The sequence below is a fragment of the Plectropomus leopardus genome, chromosome 3, assembly GCF_026936395.1.
Source record: "Plectropomus leopardus strain MGB_pleo_1.0 chromosome 3, ASM2693639v1, whole genome shotgun sequence".
NCBI classification, from domain to species: domain Eukaryota; kingdom Metazoa; phylum Chordata; class Actinopteri; order Perciformes; family Serranidae; genus Plectropomus; species Plectropomus leopardus.
In genome coordinates, this window is record NC_142178.1 from 12,628,950 (window position 1) to 12,645,264 (window position 16,315).

Genomic DNA, 16,315 nt, shown 5'->3' on the forward strand with positions numbered 1-16,315 from the left:
TTTTGATGGTGGTAATTAATAGAAAAGTGGGTTGTTACATTATCAATGCATAGGCTAATTGTGTTATAGTCACAGTACTTATATTACTTGCATGACCTATGTGTGTATTCATTTTAATCATAGAAAATATGAAGCAGAGATGATCAGCAGGTAAATATACAAAGAAAGGTAGAAGATCATCTTGGCCTGTACATGCCAAAGTGTGTAAGTGACATATCTTGTAAGTGAAGGAACTTCAGCGAGAGTTTCAGGAACTTATTGTTGTGTCTGTGTAATAGTGCCTCCTTGTGAGTAAATGTGTAATGGGGAGGAGTGTTGCATGAAAGGTTAAAAAAATTGATGCCCGATATAAATATTCTTGTCTGCATTTTAAATATGCACTTTCATTCTCGGATCTGTATTTTGATTGCCTGTAAATCCGCAAAAATAAAACGCTTTGTACACTTTTTTTCTTGTGTGTCTCAGTGATTATTTATTAAAAGTTGAAGAAGTCTGTACAGAGAGAAGAAAAACCACAACCAGAGCATTATTTCATTCCTATGCCATATTGTAGTAATTTAATCATCATCAGAGAGGAGATCTGATTCAGCACTGTGCGATTTCTGACGGAAGTGAACTTGAATAAAGGTTGTAGTTAATGCTGCTGGGCTCTAGAAGACAGACAGACACACAAACACAGAGAACAGGTTAAAATGTTTACACTCACAGTAACACAAGCACAGATCCCTAACAATTAAAGAGTCTCTCTTTTATAATTGAAGGAAAAGACTTAATATATTCATCCCAAAAAAGTTTTCTTCTAATAATAGGTCTGATGGGAGATGAGTACTTGATGCAGACCCGAGAAGTAAGGGACTTCTGTGAAAGTACTCTTGTCTGCTTATTTAAACTTTGTTTACAACCTCATTTACTGTCATGACATGATAAGCTCTATTTGCTGTATGTAATACATTGATTATGGTTAGGTATAGCCCCCCTTGAAAACATCCAAACTATCCTTTTAACCCTTTGAAACCTGGATCAACATCACTTTTCTTGTTCTGCATTCAATTCAGCGCCTTTTACAAGCATTTAAACCTTTGAACCCTGAACAAATGGATTTCATTTCTTTCAAAAACATGGGAAAGGGGCAATGAGCAACTTGGCAAGAAATATCCCACAAATTGTAGAAAATATAATTTATTTATTTATTTATTTATTTTTTCCGGAGAGCTACATTTTGAATTATTATTAAAATAATAAATAAATAAATAAATTATATTTTATAGAATAATCATAATTTTTAAGCTTTTGCTTTTACTTTTTTACAAATTTCCTCATCACTCATTGCCTTCTACCCATGTTTTTGAAAGAAATTAGGCCAAATTAACCAGGTTTCAAAGGTGAATTCTGATACTGATAGCTGATACTTGGCAGTTGGCACTGATAATGTTTAAGGTTGTGAGCAACGATGAAGTAACAAATATACAACAACAACTAAATTCATTAAGAAAAGGCTAACACAAAACTTAATTAGTGTTCTACTTGGGCTGCTTTTTATGATATATTGTGCATTTTCATTAATTATTCCTTACGTTCAAAGCATTCTGGGATTTTGAGTTTTCCATCGATGCACTGGGTTTGCACGGCATAACCACACTTCCTGGCATTGTCCATGCAGTAGACTGAGACAATGTCTTTGTGTAGGACTCTGTTAGGACTTAGGTCTTTGATCCACATTTTACGGCCTTTGTATAATATTCTTGCGTATTGTATGTCAACACTACAAGGAGCTGTAAGTCAAAAGGAAAGGAAAAATGATGAGACAGTATACATTGTGTTGTTTTTGTGTCCCCACACAGGAAATTTAGAGGAGTCTGCATAATATTTAACTATCAAAATGATCAAGATATGAAAAACTGGGGTAGGCAGAAACCTTAAAAAGGCAAAAAAGAGACACAACAACAACAAAAAAACAGCACAATTTGAAAATCCGCCCTCCTTGAGCTGTCCACTCCCTGACTTAGCCCCTCCAACCAGATGACTGCTGACATTTGCACACGACTTATACAGCAACCCAACACTGATTTATTTAATGTTATTTTCATTGTAGATCAGCATGCAGTGCATTTGCTTATCACCTCCTAGTCTCTCTCTCTCTCTCTCTTTTTTTCAGACCACAAATGAGACAAGAATTAGCTAGCTAATGTCAGATACTCAGCAGGATGGTGGTCAGCCAACCCGTTCTCATTCCAAATTTGTACAACTATGATGCCAAAAGCGGCCTTCTGCGTCCACAAGCAACACACACAGACAGAACCTGTGGCGTAGTTATAATATGCTGGCAGACAGCCAGATGGCAGTGGATGCTTCCACATGCAACGCGCACAGGTGGCATCACTTAATAACACGGCTGATCGCTGCCAGTAACCACATAATGTAAGGAGCACAAGTATGCTTATAGGAGGAGAGGGTGGGGAGGTGGATGGGTCCCAGAAACAACCGTCTTTCATGTGGTAGTTCAGAGTTCACTTCCCATGTAGTTTTGTGTGTGTGGGGTTTTTTTTGTACACTGTACCATGTGCCTCTTTTGCCAAAACCTAACCAACTGTTACTTCGGTGCCTAATCCCAACCATCGTGACAGTCCGCGCAGTTGTGTATACATAGGGACCATGCAGCTTCATCCCACTACATGTGCATTCGATGATATCATCGTAACGGCGTCCCGGAACATAAAGAGCTGACACACAAGGATACCTAAAATGTCATAGGTTGATGCAGAAGGTCGGAGTTCGGAGTGAGAACGTTTTTGCTCAGCGTCAGGTGTTATCTATGTAAAGGCAGCAACAGAAAGTTTTCTGATATGCTGACTGGGGGTCTGTCTCTGGACCTTAAGGCTATTCTCCTCCAGGTGAGGTGGCAGCAGGCAGTGAGGTGGAGGGCACACTGTGATTTGAAGCTCTAGCTAACTTTTGCTAACACTGGCAACATCAGCATGAACTTGAAGCCCCAGCTGCCAGCCTGTAGCTTTGGTAAGCAAAAGACTAAACTATTGGCAACATTTAGTCTCCATGTCTGAGATGCTTTGCTAATATAGACATGCTTTTTTTTTTGTTGTTGTTGTCGTTGTTTATCGTCATACTCTTTTGGACACTCTTTTGGATATTAAAGCCAGTCTTCCTTTTGAAACCTGCTCTTACCATACAACAGTTCAGGGAATTTGAAGCTTTTCCAGTGTATTCAAAACAGGCACAAGACATAAATCATTAAAAAAGACATAAATCTAAACTGGGACACCCATGAAAAAACTGACAGAAAAGGAAATTGTCAAAAAATGGTAATGTTAAATGACTGTAATATTGGTTGTGGCCTTACCCTTGCAGGATGGCTTTTCAGACCATTTCCCATTCTGCTGACAAACAATCTCTTGGCTTCCTTCAAGTATGTAGTCTCCATTGCAGCCATATTTCACAGTTTCCAGGTAGTCATAGTCTCTCTGGTCATTGTTTGATATGTATCCTCTGTCAATGTTCCCCGGTGGACGACAGGTCACCACTGTAAGGGTAACAATGTAATCCATTCATTAGAGAGACTCTACGAAATGGAAAATGGAGTTAGACATCATATTGTTGGTCACTATATGTTTTTATATTTATATCAATAGTTTGGCAAATATCCCATGGTGTTGCAAGTTGCAGGGTATTGGACAATAGTCCTTGGAGATCGTGAGGAACAACTGTGGTACAATTACATCTAATTTATTAGTGGAGAAATAAAATAAAATCTGAATATGAAACACACCAATCTGGGCAAACTACTTAAGTGGAGCTTGTGGTGAGACAGTTTTCTCATTTGTTGACATGAAGATAAAAATGAACCATATACCTGAGTTTTATACAGAAGTTTGTCAATAAGCAATGTCACAACAGTATAATAAAGATTTCATTTAAAAATACTAACATGTTTTTATGCCTCTACGCCAGCAGTAACCTTGACCAGAGGTATTATTATTTCAGGTTGTTTGTTTGTCTGTCTACCAATGCTACTACCACTGCCGCCATTACGACAGCAACTTCTGCTTTTCTAACTGTTATACCTCGACATTCAGGTGTCTTGGTCCAGTTGCCGTTGACTGTGCACTCTGCTCTTGCGTCGCCATAAATAACATATGGAGGCAGGCACCTGTACGTTCCTGTGACACCATAATCAGTGGTGTTCCCTCTGATCCTCTTGTCATAAATTATCATCCCAAATTGTGGGATCGGAGCAAGACCACAGGACACAGCTAAAAAAGAAGACACAAATTATGCGGATTTGCATTTATTGGTATTTATGCATGCTTGTACTGTTTTTGTCATTTGTTTCTATTGTCTGTAAGTATGTGTGTATATTATTTTGCATGGACACATTCACAGCTAGGTGAATTGAGATTTGGTACATTTCTAGAGAACAAGTACTTATGTGTTTTCACTACCCTAAATAAAGTTGAGGGACAGAGTTTTTAAACTGTGTGCCACAGAAAATTAAGTACAAGAGAAACTGCTGTATGTTTTATGCAATGTTATGTATTTTCGTGGGCTTTTGAAAGGATGAAGTGGGTAACATACGTATGCATTCTGGTACTGCTGCGCTCCATGTTCCATCTGCAAGGCACACAGCGCTGCTGTTTCCAGTCAAGATGTACCTGTGCAAAGCCAGCAAGTCATTCAGTCAGCTTGATGCTTGGATTGCAAAAAAACAGCAAACAGTAAAAAACACATGCTGGTTGACTTAAATCAGGTTAAAAGAATTTGAAGTTAATTTTTGATTGATCAGATGAGTCAAATTGTGAAATTAAATACTGGTAAAAATAATTTCAGCGACTTTGGTTTATTGGTCACCTGACCTACACCTAAAAAGCACCTGAAGTGTAGATAGCTTTGTTTTTTGCGTATGCTAATCCCTAAATAGTCAAAGTCAACTGCATAATTGCAAAATAAATAAACAAGAGCCCAAAAGTATGGGAACGTAATTGTAGTGACACTATGTGTAAACTTGCCAATGTTGGTAAAATAGATTTCATAGTGTAACATATGTCAAATTTATTGAAATGCTTTCATGCTTAATGGCTGAAAAGCGTTACTTGGCACTTGGGTGCAAATAAAGCTGCTCTGCTAATTTAGTAAGGATTTAAATAATGATGAAGATTATGATTTTGTTTTCAGAACTTTCAAATCTGTTCATCAAGTCCAGCGTTTGATTTATCTTTGACTCATCTTCACATTTCACTCACTGGATGATTCTAGTTGCCTATATTTTACTAAACGTGCATTACTTCTTGTATCCTGTAGAACAGTTAACCTCATTAGAGGTTCTCCATTTACATTATTTGCGAAAAAGAAAAATTCGACAAGATGTACTTGCTTTACCCTTCTTCACAGGTATAGTTGATTGTACTCTGGAACACAATATCCTCATAGTACACTTCTCCATTAGATGGTGGATCAGGATAGGGACACCGCTTTGCTGCAGTAGAGAATACATTACATAGAGCACATGTAAATAAAAGGTTCTGCTTTTTGGATTTTTTTTTAAGACGAATGCAAACATAGATTGACACATTTGCTGTATCTGCTGTAGTGACATAAAACCATAATGAAGTATATACACACACACACACACACACACACACACACACACACACACACACACACACACACATATATATATATACGTAGTAATATGCTGTAGCATGAAGGAGAAATCTACAGAATACTTACAAAAGCAACAGTATCTGCCTATCCTTATATTCATAACGCAAATAATATTATAAGTAAGAGTATAGTAATCCGAATTTGTTAGAAATGGCTCACATTGCTTCATACGACTGATAGAAATTCTTCTCAAAATCTACTGAAGCATTGCATTTTTCTCTGCTACTTCAAAAATAAGTCATGTAAGCCTATAGTAACATGAGACAATCTATGAGTGACATCAGTAATAATCAAGGGATGATTACAATTAAAATGACTTCATTTTACAACTACATTAATATAAAAATGTATGTTTTTTAAAAAATGTTTCCTAGAAAATTAGATTACTCTTAAACTCAAGTGTATAAATTTGCAACACAAGACCATCTGATACAAGACCATAAGTTCTCACTAAAATAATGGAGACCCACGTATGCACATTAATTTGGTTGTCGTCCATTGTCCACTGGCGCCACAAACAATCTTCCGAGGGCCCGACACTGGGGTGTATCCCTGTTTACAGGACAGGGCTAACTCTGCACCGGGGCTAAAGTACCTCTGGAGCCCACCCATCTCAATGTTGGCAGCCAGCTCAGGCCTAAAACACACTGCAACAACAAATGCATTTGATGAAAGCTATGTATAGACTCTCAAATTTCTTGAAAAAATAGTGCATTAGATTGACGTTATCCAGCCACAAAAGACAATTTTTTTGCCACATATCAAATCAGTGTTAAGTTCTATCCTGCATTAGCACTCAGCATCATGTCATGTTATCATGCTGTTTGTTACAAAGAACATTTAGTTAAAGGAATAAGAAATAATTGTATGGTATCTTTCCAACATTTATCTTGTAACCTCTATCTTGAAACATCTAGAGATTACCTGATGCTAAAGCCATTGAAACAGCAAAGTAATAACCATGTAGGTATGTATGTAGTTAGAGTCATGTAAAGTGAAAGGAAAGCATAAATAATAGCAAATACCATTGTCTTGTTCGGATGTCACGATGGTAAAAAACAGAAATGGACACAGCAAAAGCGAAGTCAGCATGCGTTCCATCCTTGTAGAAATGTACAGACGCTCCTCGGTTCTTTCCTGTAGTCTCAGTTTCAAATAATGAATCTCTGTCCCCTCTTCCCCTGCTGTTTGTGTTTCTCTAAAAGTAAACAGATAAGAGCAGCATGAAGTAACTGCTCACTGGCGATGCTTGTTTTGTTTTCTGCTTGTTTTTTGCAATAACAGATGGCATTTTACTGGAAGAGAAAGCTCCAGCAGCGGACTTTCCCCGACTGCTGCAACATTGTGAAACACCAGCACATTGAGCCCCATTTTTGCTGTTGCTTGACCATAAAGAACAAAGATGCATAAATCAAAAATAATTCCATGGAATAATAATCCATTGCTGACAAATTCATCATAGTAATAAGATGTAAGAATCTATCAAGAATTTTCTCAATTTTCTGAATTCATTGTTCACCGTAGAGGCATGTGACAAAAGTCATAGTTCATCACAAAGTCAAAGTAACAGGGGGTGAGTAATTGATATACATATTTACATATAAAGACCATCAAGGGCAATCTCAGTACAAAAAGAGCTAGCAAAGAGTTGTTGCATCAAATTTTTACAAGGAATTCTCAGAAATGAGTTTGGTCAAAGTAAAGCAAAACTTAAAAGGTCTGTAAAAAATAATGCTTTTGGGTGCCCAGTAGCTCAGTTGGTATAGCTGGCACCCTATGTACAGAGACTTCATCCTTGCCACAGCAGCCGTGGGTTTGATTCCAGCCTCAGCCCTCTGCTGCATGTCATCCCCTCTCTCTCCCCCTTTCACGCTCTATCTGTCATATCAATAAGGGCAAAAAAAGACATAAAATTAATCTTCAAAAAGTACCAGAAATGCCTCTCTGTGCGATCAGCTACAGATACAATATCGTTGCCCAAGTTCAAACAAGATGAAATAATGTGAAACATTTTTTCAGATAAAAGTGTATTTGTCCCTTCAAGGGTGCATAAACACAGCTTTAGTGTCATCTATTAGTTAGGATGTAGTGGTGAAATTGCTGTGTGCTGAGCATATAATAGAGCTATGGTTGACATGACAATATGAATGACCCTATCTAGAGCCAGTGTTTGATTTGTCCTTTCGGGGCTACTGTAGAAACAACATGGCGGACTCCATGAAAGATGACCTCATCAGATGATTATGAACTAACAAAAACATAGTTATGAATATTATATATCATCTCTGTCAATAGATGTCCCTAAATCTTACAAACTCAACCTTTAACTGAGCTGATATCTACAAAGGAAGATGCTATAAAATGCATGCGCACAAGCTTTATTGGTCAAATACAGGAAGTTATTTTCTTACTCTTGTCTTGAGGGCATTTCGCCACTCATCACTTCACAAGAGTGGTTAAAGTCACATACAAGTTATAAAGGAGATAAGATTCTAATCAAATACACACACGAATAAAGTGTGAATTGGAATCAAATTTCCTGGGAGAGAATATCAGACATTTAGTTTATATTCAGTTGTAATTATAACCTGAGCACTGGAGTATGTATGTACAATATGTATGGATCCTCAATACTTTGACCCTCTCAGGTACCAAACCACGATTTCACATCCTTAATGAAAATCTTGTCATTATAATCACTACTATTACTTTATTATTAGCTGATTATGACACATAAGGCTACACATAGGCTTATGTGTAACATTCAGAGTCATTCATATCCTGTTAGTGTACATGGTGTTTACGGCCATTCTTGCAAAGTTATGCAGATCTTGCAGGAGTCGTGGGGCTTGCAGGGGGTGACGCAGCACACATCCTAATTTCTGATGGTAGTGTCTTGGGCCTTAAGTTGTACTCGACCTTGCCTGGTTCTAAAAAAACAAAAAAAAAGAAAGGAAGATGTGTTACTATAATCAGAAAATGAATGGCTGCATAGAAGCAGTACACAGAAGCAGTAATCACATCAGTAAGACGTTTGACAGACTCATTACGTAACATTTTTAAATCTAAGGGATAAGAGCACTGCACTGAAAAATAGTGAATTGTACAAGTGTTCATAGAGCCTGAATTCAAAACCCTCTAAATATATTTGCATTTTCTGTTAAGTGTCCACACTTCGATAGATCTCTACTAGATAGCTTTGAATTAGATTTATCACACGTTTTTATTCCGAAGCTGTCAAATATTGCCACTTCTGCAGTGCTTTCGGTGCAAGATCCTTATGCCAAAAGCCACCTTTTGCGTCTGCATGATACGTTGCTGGATGTCGTCAGCAGAAAACGTGCCCGCAAAGAATCGTTTGTAGTGCTATTTTAAACCCCTGGACAGATGGATAACACCTGTGGTGTCAGCATGATACATGGATGGTTGGCATCAGCTGAGAACGCGGCCAGATAGACCCTGATACACCACAGAACGGCTTCAGGTTGAAATGTTGCTTGCAACAACGTAATACAAGGACTGCCAGGGTGCTCGTAGTGCAGCTGGAAGGGGTGCTGGATGAATCCAACAAACCTTGGAATCATGCTGGAGTCTGGTGTTTGCCTCCCATTAGAATGTAATGGTTTTTTTTCTCTACACATGTGCCTCCTTCCCCTAATCCTAACCTCCCCCATGCCAGCATGTGCGTTTGTTGACATCCCAGCATTGATTACCATGTGCTTTTGTCATCTAAACATGACCAAGTGTAGTGTAATCCCATTACATCCTATCATGTTAGCGGGATCCCGCAACCTAAATAGCAGATGCAAAAGCATACCTAGAGCACATAATGCACATGCAGATATACAAAGCGGCAATATGTGAATACTTCAGATGAAAACATGTTGTTTCTTGAGCTGCCAAGAACTCACCCTCAAAGCACTCTGGGATGGGTAGGGTTCCATCGTCACAGGTGCTGGCCACGGGATAGCCACACCTCTCAGCTTTGTTTAGACAGTAGAAGACAACAGGCTCTCCATGGAGGACTCTATTGGGTTTTAGATCTGCGATCCAGAGCTTCTTGGCATTGTAGAAGATACGGCCTCTTTTGATGCCAACTACACAGGGAGCTTTGTAGAAAAAGAGAGCAGTTAAATCATGTGTTCACCAGACATTCGGTGAATTATAACATTCGTATTGTTTGAAGCAAATTTTGATAACCACTCCCAATTGTGAACAAAAGAATTATTGAAGATTGAGTTTATTTCTAGTGTCTTATACTTGTGGTTTACTAATCCACTGCTGATCCAGAGGTACAAATTCACAAAATTAGCATGAGGGTACTTTTTAATATCTGTGTTTCGCTTGACTCACCTCTGCAAACTGGCTTGGAAGACCATTGTCCTGTGTTTTGGCACTGAATCTCAGCCTCACCATCAAGAACATAATGCTCATTGCAGGCGTACTTAACCTTTTCCTTGTAGCCATGTTGTCTCATCACAGCAAAGGTGATGAAGCCATTTGGTATGGCTGTGGGGATGGTGCAGCTCACCTCTGGAATGATCAAAAACAGGTCAGAAATGTAAGGAGGTATTATTTAGTAGCTCCAATTGCAAAGGGTAATCTGCCTATGAAAATAGTTCATAGGAAACATTTGAAAAATGCAGGCAGACTGGTTTCATGGTTTGGCCCATACATATTCGTGAAATAGATGAAAGTGACAGGGATCGTTAAAGAACATGGATAGCACTGACTTTATCTGTATACCTCGGCACACTGGTGGCTCAGTTACATTTCCATCAGCCATGCAAGATCCCCTCTCATAACTTGGTGCCTTAGGTGGGTTACACTCATATGTCCAGCCTTGCCCATACATGGTGGTTCTTCCAGTAACTGGCTTATCATGGACAATTCTTCCTTCTCTGGGTGGCTTGGGTAGCGGACAGTTCACAGCTAAAGGAAGAAAAACAATCATGCTCAAATTATACTGAAGTATTTCTTTTCTGTGAGCCTTAAGAGGGCAATATCCACATTTAGATCTTGTTGAAAATTGATGTTTATTCTCCTTTAACCATTTGTAAATATTGTCTTATATATTTTCCTCTATGCAGTACCTTTGCAGGTAGGTGGTGGATTGCTCCAGGTACCATCATGTAAACACCTGCTCTCATTGGCTCCTAGCATGACATACCTGAAGTAGATCATGTTATTTTGACATACGTTGCTGTGAACATACCTTGCAGTGATCTTTTTTTTAACCATCCTTCAATCTTACCCATCATCACATGTGTAGTTAAGTACACTCTTGTATGGAGCTTGTGTCCTTCCCATCGCTAATGGCCGCAGAGGTACAGGGAGTGGACACATGTTAGCTGTAGAAAATATGGTACAATACTGAATCTACATCACTTTTAGACATCACATTTAATCACATTTAATCAATATTACAGGATATATATATATATATTAAAGGATCACCAGAATATGCATTATTTGAAAAAGCTATTTATTTTCTTAACATGCAGTTGAGTGGTTTGCATACTATTTGAAAGACAGAACCCAGGCTATTCAGTTAGAGGGTGTTCCTCAGAGGCACTGAAAGTCCTCAAGAGGGTACCTCAAGAGTCGATTCTGGGCCCCCTATTTACTATATAAATAAATTGCCTTGAGAAGAATTAACCAAACTTGACTTTCTATTTTATGCTGATGACACTGTCATTTACTGCTTTGCAGCCACTCTAGTTAAGGCTTCATTTGTTAGAGGAAAATAACAGGGTTGGCAGCTGTAACTTGTTTTAAATGCAGAAAAAAACTTATGTTTTTTACATGTTCAAGGACAGATCATCATTGTCTGAAAAACAATATCAGAAATGGTCAACAAATTGAGTTAGAATCTACTTTTAAATACCTAGAGTTTAAAATGTTGCTGTTTAAAATGAGTTTAAAATATAAAAAAAAAACTACATTGGAGTATTTCAGAGAATTAATTATCCTCCCAGAATTTTGGTCTTGTCTTGTTGGATCTTATTATTTGAGGGTTGAATCAGATGGAACTGTGAAACTGGGCATCATTTTTGATGGTTGTAACAAGTGTTCTACTGTTACATTTCTGCATCACTCTCAGCAAGATGACAAAAACTACATTGTTTAAATACAGTCGAGTGAAAGTCGAACTGGCCAGTAAACTCACGAGAGCATGACAGGTCTGACTGTGTCCATTCTCCTGTAGCAGTGCAGGTCATCCTTCGGGGGGTTGCTGTTGAAGGCAAGTACCCCCGTTCACATGTGAGGGTCACCTCTTCCCCGACCTCATACACACGTTTTAGGGTCAACTCGTCAATCCCTTCAGCGACAAGAGGTCGGCCACATACTGGATTGAGACCAGAAATATAATTGGACAAATGCTTGAGGATTCACAGGAATAGTGTCCACAACAGAGCAACAGAAGCCTATAGTCCATGGTGTAGGCTAGAATGTTGCAAATTGTTGGTAAAGTTGTGCACACTTTACTTCTGATTGTATCAATCAGAAGCAATGAATAAGCAAATGCAATTGGATAAAGGACAGTGATTAACAACGAGTCAAAGAGAAATGTTTGCAGCTCAAAAAGCACAGTCATTCGATGCTCACATAAATAAATAAAGCAATTTTCCTGATCCATTTTACCTTTCTTAGATGATACAGTGGTGTATAAAGCTACATGGTAAAGCAGCAGCAAAGCCAACATTGGAGCCATCTTTTAGGGAGTGAAGTCTCCTCAGTGTCCCAGCATGCGTCTGGATAAGAATGGAGCCAACATGAGGTCTGCCAGGTAAACAGGCCCCGCATAGCCTGCTCCAATCAGATGCCAGTGTAAGGTCCTATTGATTGAGCACAAAGGTCTGAACTCCTGCATATTTACCCAGAATTGATCGATAATTTTGATTTGGTACAAGAGCTGGCAGCAGACACGTGGCGTGAGTTGAACTCATAAATAATGAGAGGCAGAAACTCCCAAGACACGCAAACAAACACACACACACATGCAAGGAGTCATACACAGATTTCTGATGAACAGTAAACAATGTGTTGCCCTTTTTAGTAATGGCTCAGTGGCTGTTTGCTCTGATAAAGCAGAGAAGCAACATCAAGTCAAGTCAGTTTTATTTATAGAGTCAATTATCACAAAACATGGTTTGCCTCAGAGGGCTTTACAGTGTACGACATCCCTCTGCCCTTAGACCCTCACATCACCCAAGGAAAAACTCCCGAAAAAGAACCCCTGAAACGGGAGGAAAAAAAAGGAAGAAACCTCAGGAAGAGCGGTAGAGGATAATGAGGGATCCGTCTTCCAGGACGGACAGACGAGCAATAGATGTCGTAAATAGCAAATGAAATACAATCATGGCAAAAAAGGAAAGAGAAAGAGAGAGGGGGAGAGAGGGGGAGAGAGGCACAGCAATAATAGAAACAGATGCATGTCATATTGCAATAATGGTAGGTGTGAAATTAGTAATTGCACTCTATGATGATGTTGAGGGAGATGATAACAGTCTCATGCATATGCTGATAGGGAGGTGTCCAAAGGCAAGATCACAGCATCGGCGCAACCAGGACCAGACCACAATCAGCGGGGGGCACAGTATCAGTGCAGCCACAGCACGAGCACAACCAAAGGCAGGGTCGCAGCATCAGCACAGCTATCACCACGATCAGGCACAGTCAAGGTTATGGCCAGGATCCAGGAAAACTAGGAAACAAGGGAGCAGGAACGCTCCCAAGAGGCAACAGGATTAGCGTAGTGCAATTCAACAGACCCAGGCTCTGTAATCGCGAGCCCCAGGTAGTGAGAGTACCACATGGCTATCACAGAGCTAAGCTAAGCTTGCACATGGCAATGCAGTTAACAGACATGCATGATTTCTGATGGCGGCATTGAGAGAAGAAAAGGAGCTCAGCGTATCAGAGGAAGTCCCCTGGCAGGTTAAACCTATGTCAGCCTAACTATGGGCTGGTCCAGGCAGCCTGAGCCTGCCCTAATTATAAGCTTAATCAAAGAGGAAGGTCTTAAGTCTACCCTTAAAAGTTGAAACGGTGTCTGCCTCCCTGACCGAAAATGGAAGATGGTTCCATAGGAACATCACGGCCAATAATGCCAAATAACAAAGGGTTACATCATTATTATGTGATAAGACTTTTTGGTAAGAACATTTTTAAGGTTTAAGAGGAGGTTGTTCGGTTTATTACTACAAAAGAGAAACTCTGTGACCCGCAGAACCATAATGACTGGTGTTATGCAAACTAGGTCAAATGATTTGTCTATTGGGGGTATTAATGTGTGTCCTTAATGGGAAGATTCTTCCAGGCAGATAGGTGCCGTTATTTTAATGAATATATACATCATGTCACTGACAGCTAAAAGCTCTTATAACTATTGTGCTTTCTCCAAAGTGATGGATGTTTTATTTAAACAATTCTGAGCCAAAAACCATATGCTTTCGGGGAAGAGCTCATCTGGTTTATCTATTTTTAACTTAATTTGCAAATATTTGTCTTTGCACAAGAGGGATTGAGGTGGTTATAGGCTGCTCTGCTGGTCAGTGAACCTAAGGGAATTGGTAAACTTAGAAACGTTTTAGAGATAGCAGCAAACAAGTCTAAAGAGCTGGGGGAGCCTGTGCTGTGAGAAAATGTTTTAAATGAGAAGAAATGTGAATCCAGCTGAAGCAAATGTCGGCAGGTGTGTGTGTAAGAAAGGAATCCAGTTGAAGACGTGTTCATAGCTATGGCAAAAAACAATCAGCACAATTAAACACATGATCAAAGACAAACATTGTGAGCTTTAAGTAGAAAAACAATAGTACATTGTTGGTCAAGCACGTGGATGGACTACTGAATAGGCCAGGAGGACACTCAGAATGACCATGAAGAAATGCAAAGAAACAAAATGATTACAAAGAGACAGAAAATGACCTCAAACAAAGATGCACAAAATAACCTTAAAACAACACAAAACCCTTACAAAGAGACACAAAATGATGAAAATGATAAAAAAAAGACACACAATTGCCTCAAAGAGACACAAAATAACCTCACAGAAACACAAAACAGTGAAAAAAGTCTCACAATTACCTCAAAAAACCCATAAACTTACCTAATAGAGACACAAAAATGACCCAAAAAACCCAGCAAAATGGCCTCAAAGAGACACAAAATGATTACAAAAATAGAAATACCTCAAAGACACACAAAAGACGAAGAAAGACATACAATTACCTCTATGACACACAAAATGTCGAAAAAGATACAAAATAACTTCAAAAAGATGCAGCACAAGACAAAACAACAAAAAAGACACAATTTCCTCAAAGAGTCACAAAAAAACTTAAAAAGGCACAAAATGACCACACAGACACAAAAAATCACTATGAAGAGTGAAAAAAAACACCACAAAGTCTATGTGTTTTGCTCCTGTGTAGGAGAGGTGGTGGGGTCCTTTGCATATTGATGCCTAGTGGCCTATTTTCTCATGATCTTCCCATGGTCAAGCAGGAAATCAGTCTACTTGTGTTTAATTACTGATGGTTTTGACTGCAACACCAATGGGCATATAAAATGACACATTCTGGACTGAGGGCCTGATACAGGGTGACATTTGATTGGAGGCAAAAGCAGAGGTTGAGGTGCATTTCTTGGACAGAGCAGTAAGTGTATCTCTCAGTGGTGATCACATTAATATCCAAAACACAAATGTTTATCATAAAAGGATTAGTCTTTATTTACAGCTGCATGATACTCAGTATTCTGAAACAGACGAACAAAAAAAGTTAATGACTCAAACACAGCATTAATGGATCTATATGCACCTGCGCGGAACTGCCCACGTGTTTATTAATAAACTCTAAAATGTGTAATGCTCCATGACTCCACGCGATGACGCTCCCAATCCAAAATTCCTGAAGGGACACCACGAGCCTCCTCCCTAGCACGGCGGGCTGTTGCGTGACATCAGCCGGATTGAAAAGGAGGAAGCGGCGCGGAGCAGCGTAAAGTTACACAAACATACCGAGAGCAAGAGCAGGAAGTGTGTCGTAGAAATAAAACAAAATAATGAATAATATATTTACACATTTTTCTGTAACCTAATTGTAAATACAGAATAATAATAATTATGAAAATCACTTTCTGGACATTTCCCCCTAATTTTTTTAGATGATTTTCTCATACTCAATTTGCAAAATTTGATTTTTTTTTTTTTTTTTAAAAGCTCTTCTCAAGTAATTTTCTCGCCATCTTTTAATACTTTCTTTTGCTATTTGCAGGTAATTTTGTGCCAAGTTACTGATTGCTTTTTGTAAAAGAAATCAAAACAATTTGCTCTGGATTCAAAGGTTAAAATACTCTTCACAGGCGTCTGAACACAACAGAAGAAAATGTATGTCAGTCCAGGTTTCAAAGTGTAACATTCACTTCAGACTTTAGCAGAAATAGCCCGGCAGTTGTTTATTACCTGGAGGTTATACCACTTCAAATCCTCAATCAGGTTGAATTAACATGTAGAAAGGTTTCGTGGGTTCTTTTTTATGGTTCAAAAGACTGGAGACTGTCGCTTTCATGTACTGTTCAACAACAGGGGCGTCATGGAGCCCTTTGTGACTGTGACTGAGATTAAAGGCTGCACAGA

General features: G+C 38.9%; 2 protein-coding genes across 2 annotated transcripts; both read right to left on the minus strand.

Moving 5' to 3' along the window:
• Window positions 1–444: 444 nt before the first annotated feature.
• On the minus strand, window positions 445–6,857 carry LOC121942597 (beta-2-glycoprotein 1-like). The gene is made up of 8 exons (XM_042485851.2): window positions 6,699–6,857; window positions 6,144–6,320; window positions 5,389–5,485; window positions 4,588–4,664; window positions 4,077–4,265; window positions 3,356–3,535; window positions 1,575–1,772; window positions 445–650 (listed from the first exon to the last, which is right to left on the minus strand). The coding sequence occupies exons 1-8, from the start codon at window positions 6,772–6,774 to the stop codon at window positions 586–588; spliced, it is 1,059 nt and encodes a 352-aa protein (XP_042341785.2). The 5' UTR covers window positions 6,775–6,857; the 3' UTR covers window positions 445–585.
• Window positions 6,858–8,035: 1,178 nt separating this feature from the next.
• Window positions 8,036–12,478, minus strand: LOC121942596 (beta-2-glycoprotein 1-like). Its single transcript, XM_042485850.2, has 8 exons — window positions 12,319–12,478; window positions 11,843–12,022; window positions 10,928–11,024; window positions 10,767–10,843; window positions 10,420–10,605; window positions 10,027–10,206; window positions 9,585–9,782; window positions 8,036–8,603 (listed from the first exon to the last, which is right to left on the minus strand). The coding sequence occupies exons 1-8, from the start codon at window positions 12,386–12,388 to the stop codon at window positions 8,494–8,496; spliced, it is 1,098 nt and encodes a 365-aa protein (XP_042341784.2). The 5' UTR covers window positions 12,389–12,478; the 3' UTR covers window positions 8,036–8,493.
• Between the last annotated feature and the right edge of the window lie 3,837 nt (window positions 12,479–16,315).

Bases quoted from the DNA above. Each gene is read 5' to 3' on its own strand.
- LOC121942596 (XM_042485850.2), bottom strand. From the start codon at position 12,388: ATGGCTCCAATGTTGGCTTTGCTGCTGCTTTACCATGTAGCTTTATAC. The intron at 12,023-12,318 runs GTAAAATGGATC...GTCTCAATCCAG, and splicing joins CACTGTATCATCTAAGAAAG to TATGTGGCCGACCTCTTGTC. The intron at 10,207-10,419 runs GTATACAGATAA...TGATCATTCCAG, and splicing joins TGAGCCACCAGTGTGCCGAG to AGGTGAGCTGCACCATCCCC.
- LOC121942597 (XM_042485851.2), bottom strand. From the start codon at position 6,774: ATGGAACGCATGCTGACTTCGCTTTTGCTGTGTCCATTTCTGTTTTTT. The intron at 5,486-6,143 runs GTGGGTCTCCAT...TCTCTACTGCAG, and splicing joins AACCAAATTAATGTGCATAC to CAAAGCGGTGTCCCTATCCT. The intron at 4,266-4,587 runs GTATGTTACCCA...CTTCTTTTTTAG, and splicing joins AGCAGTACCAGAATGCATAC to CTGTGTCCTGTGGTCTTGCT.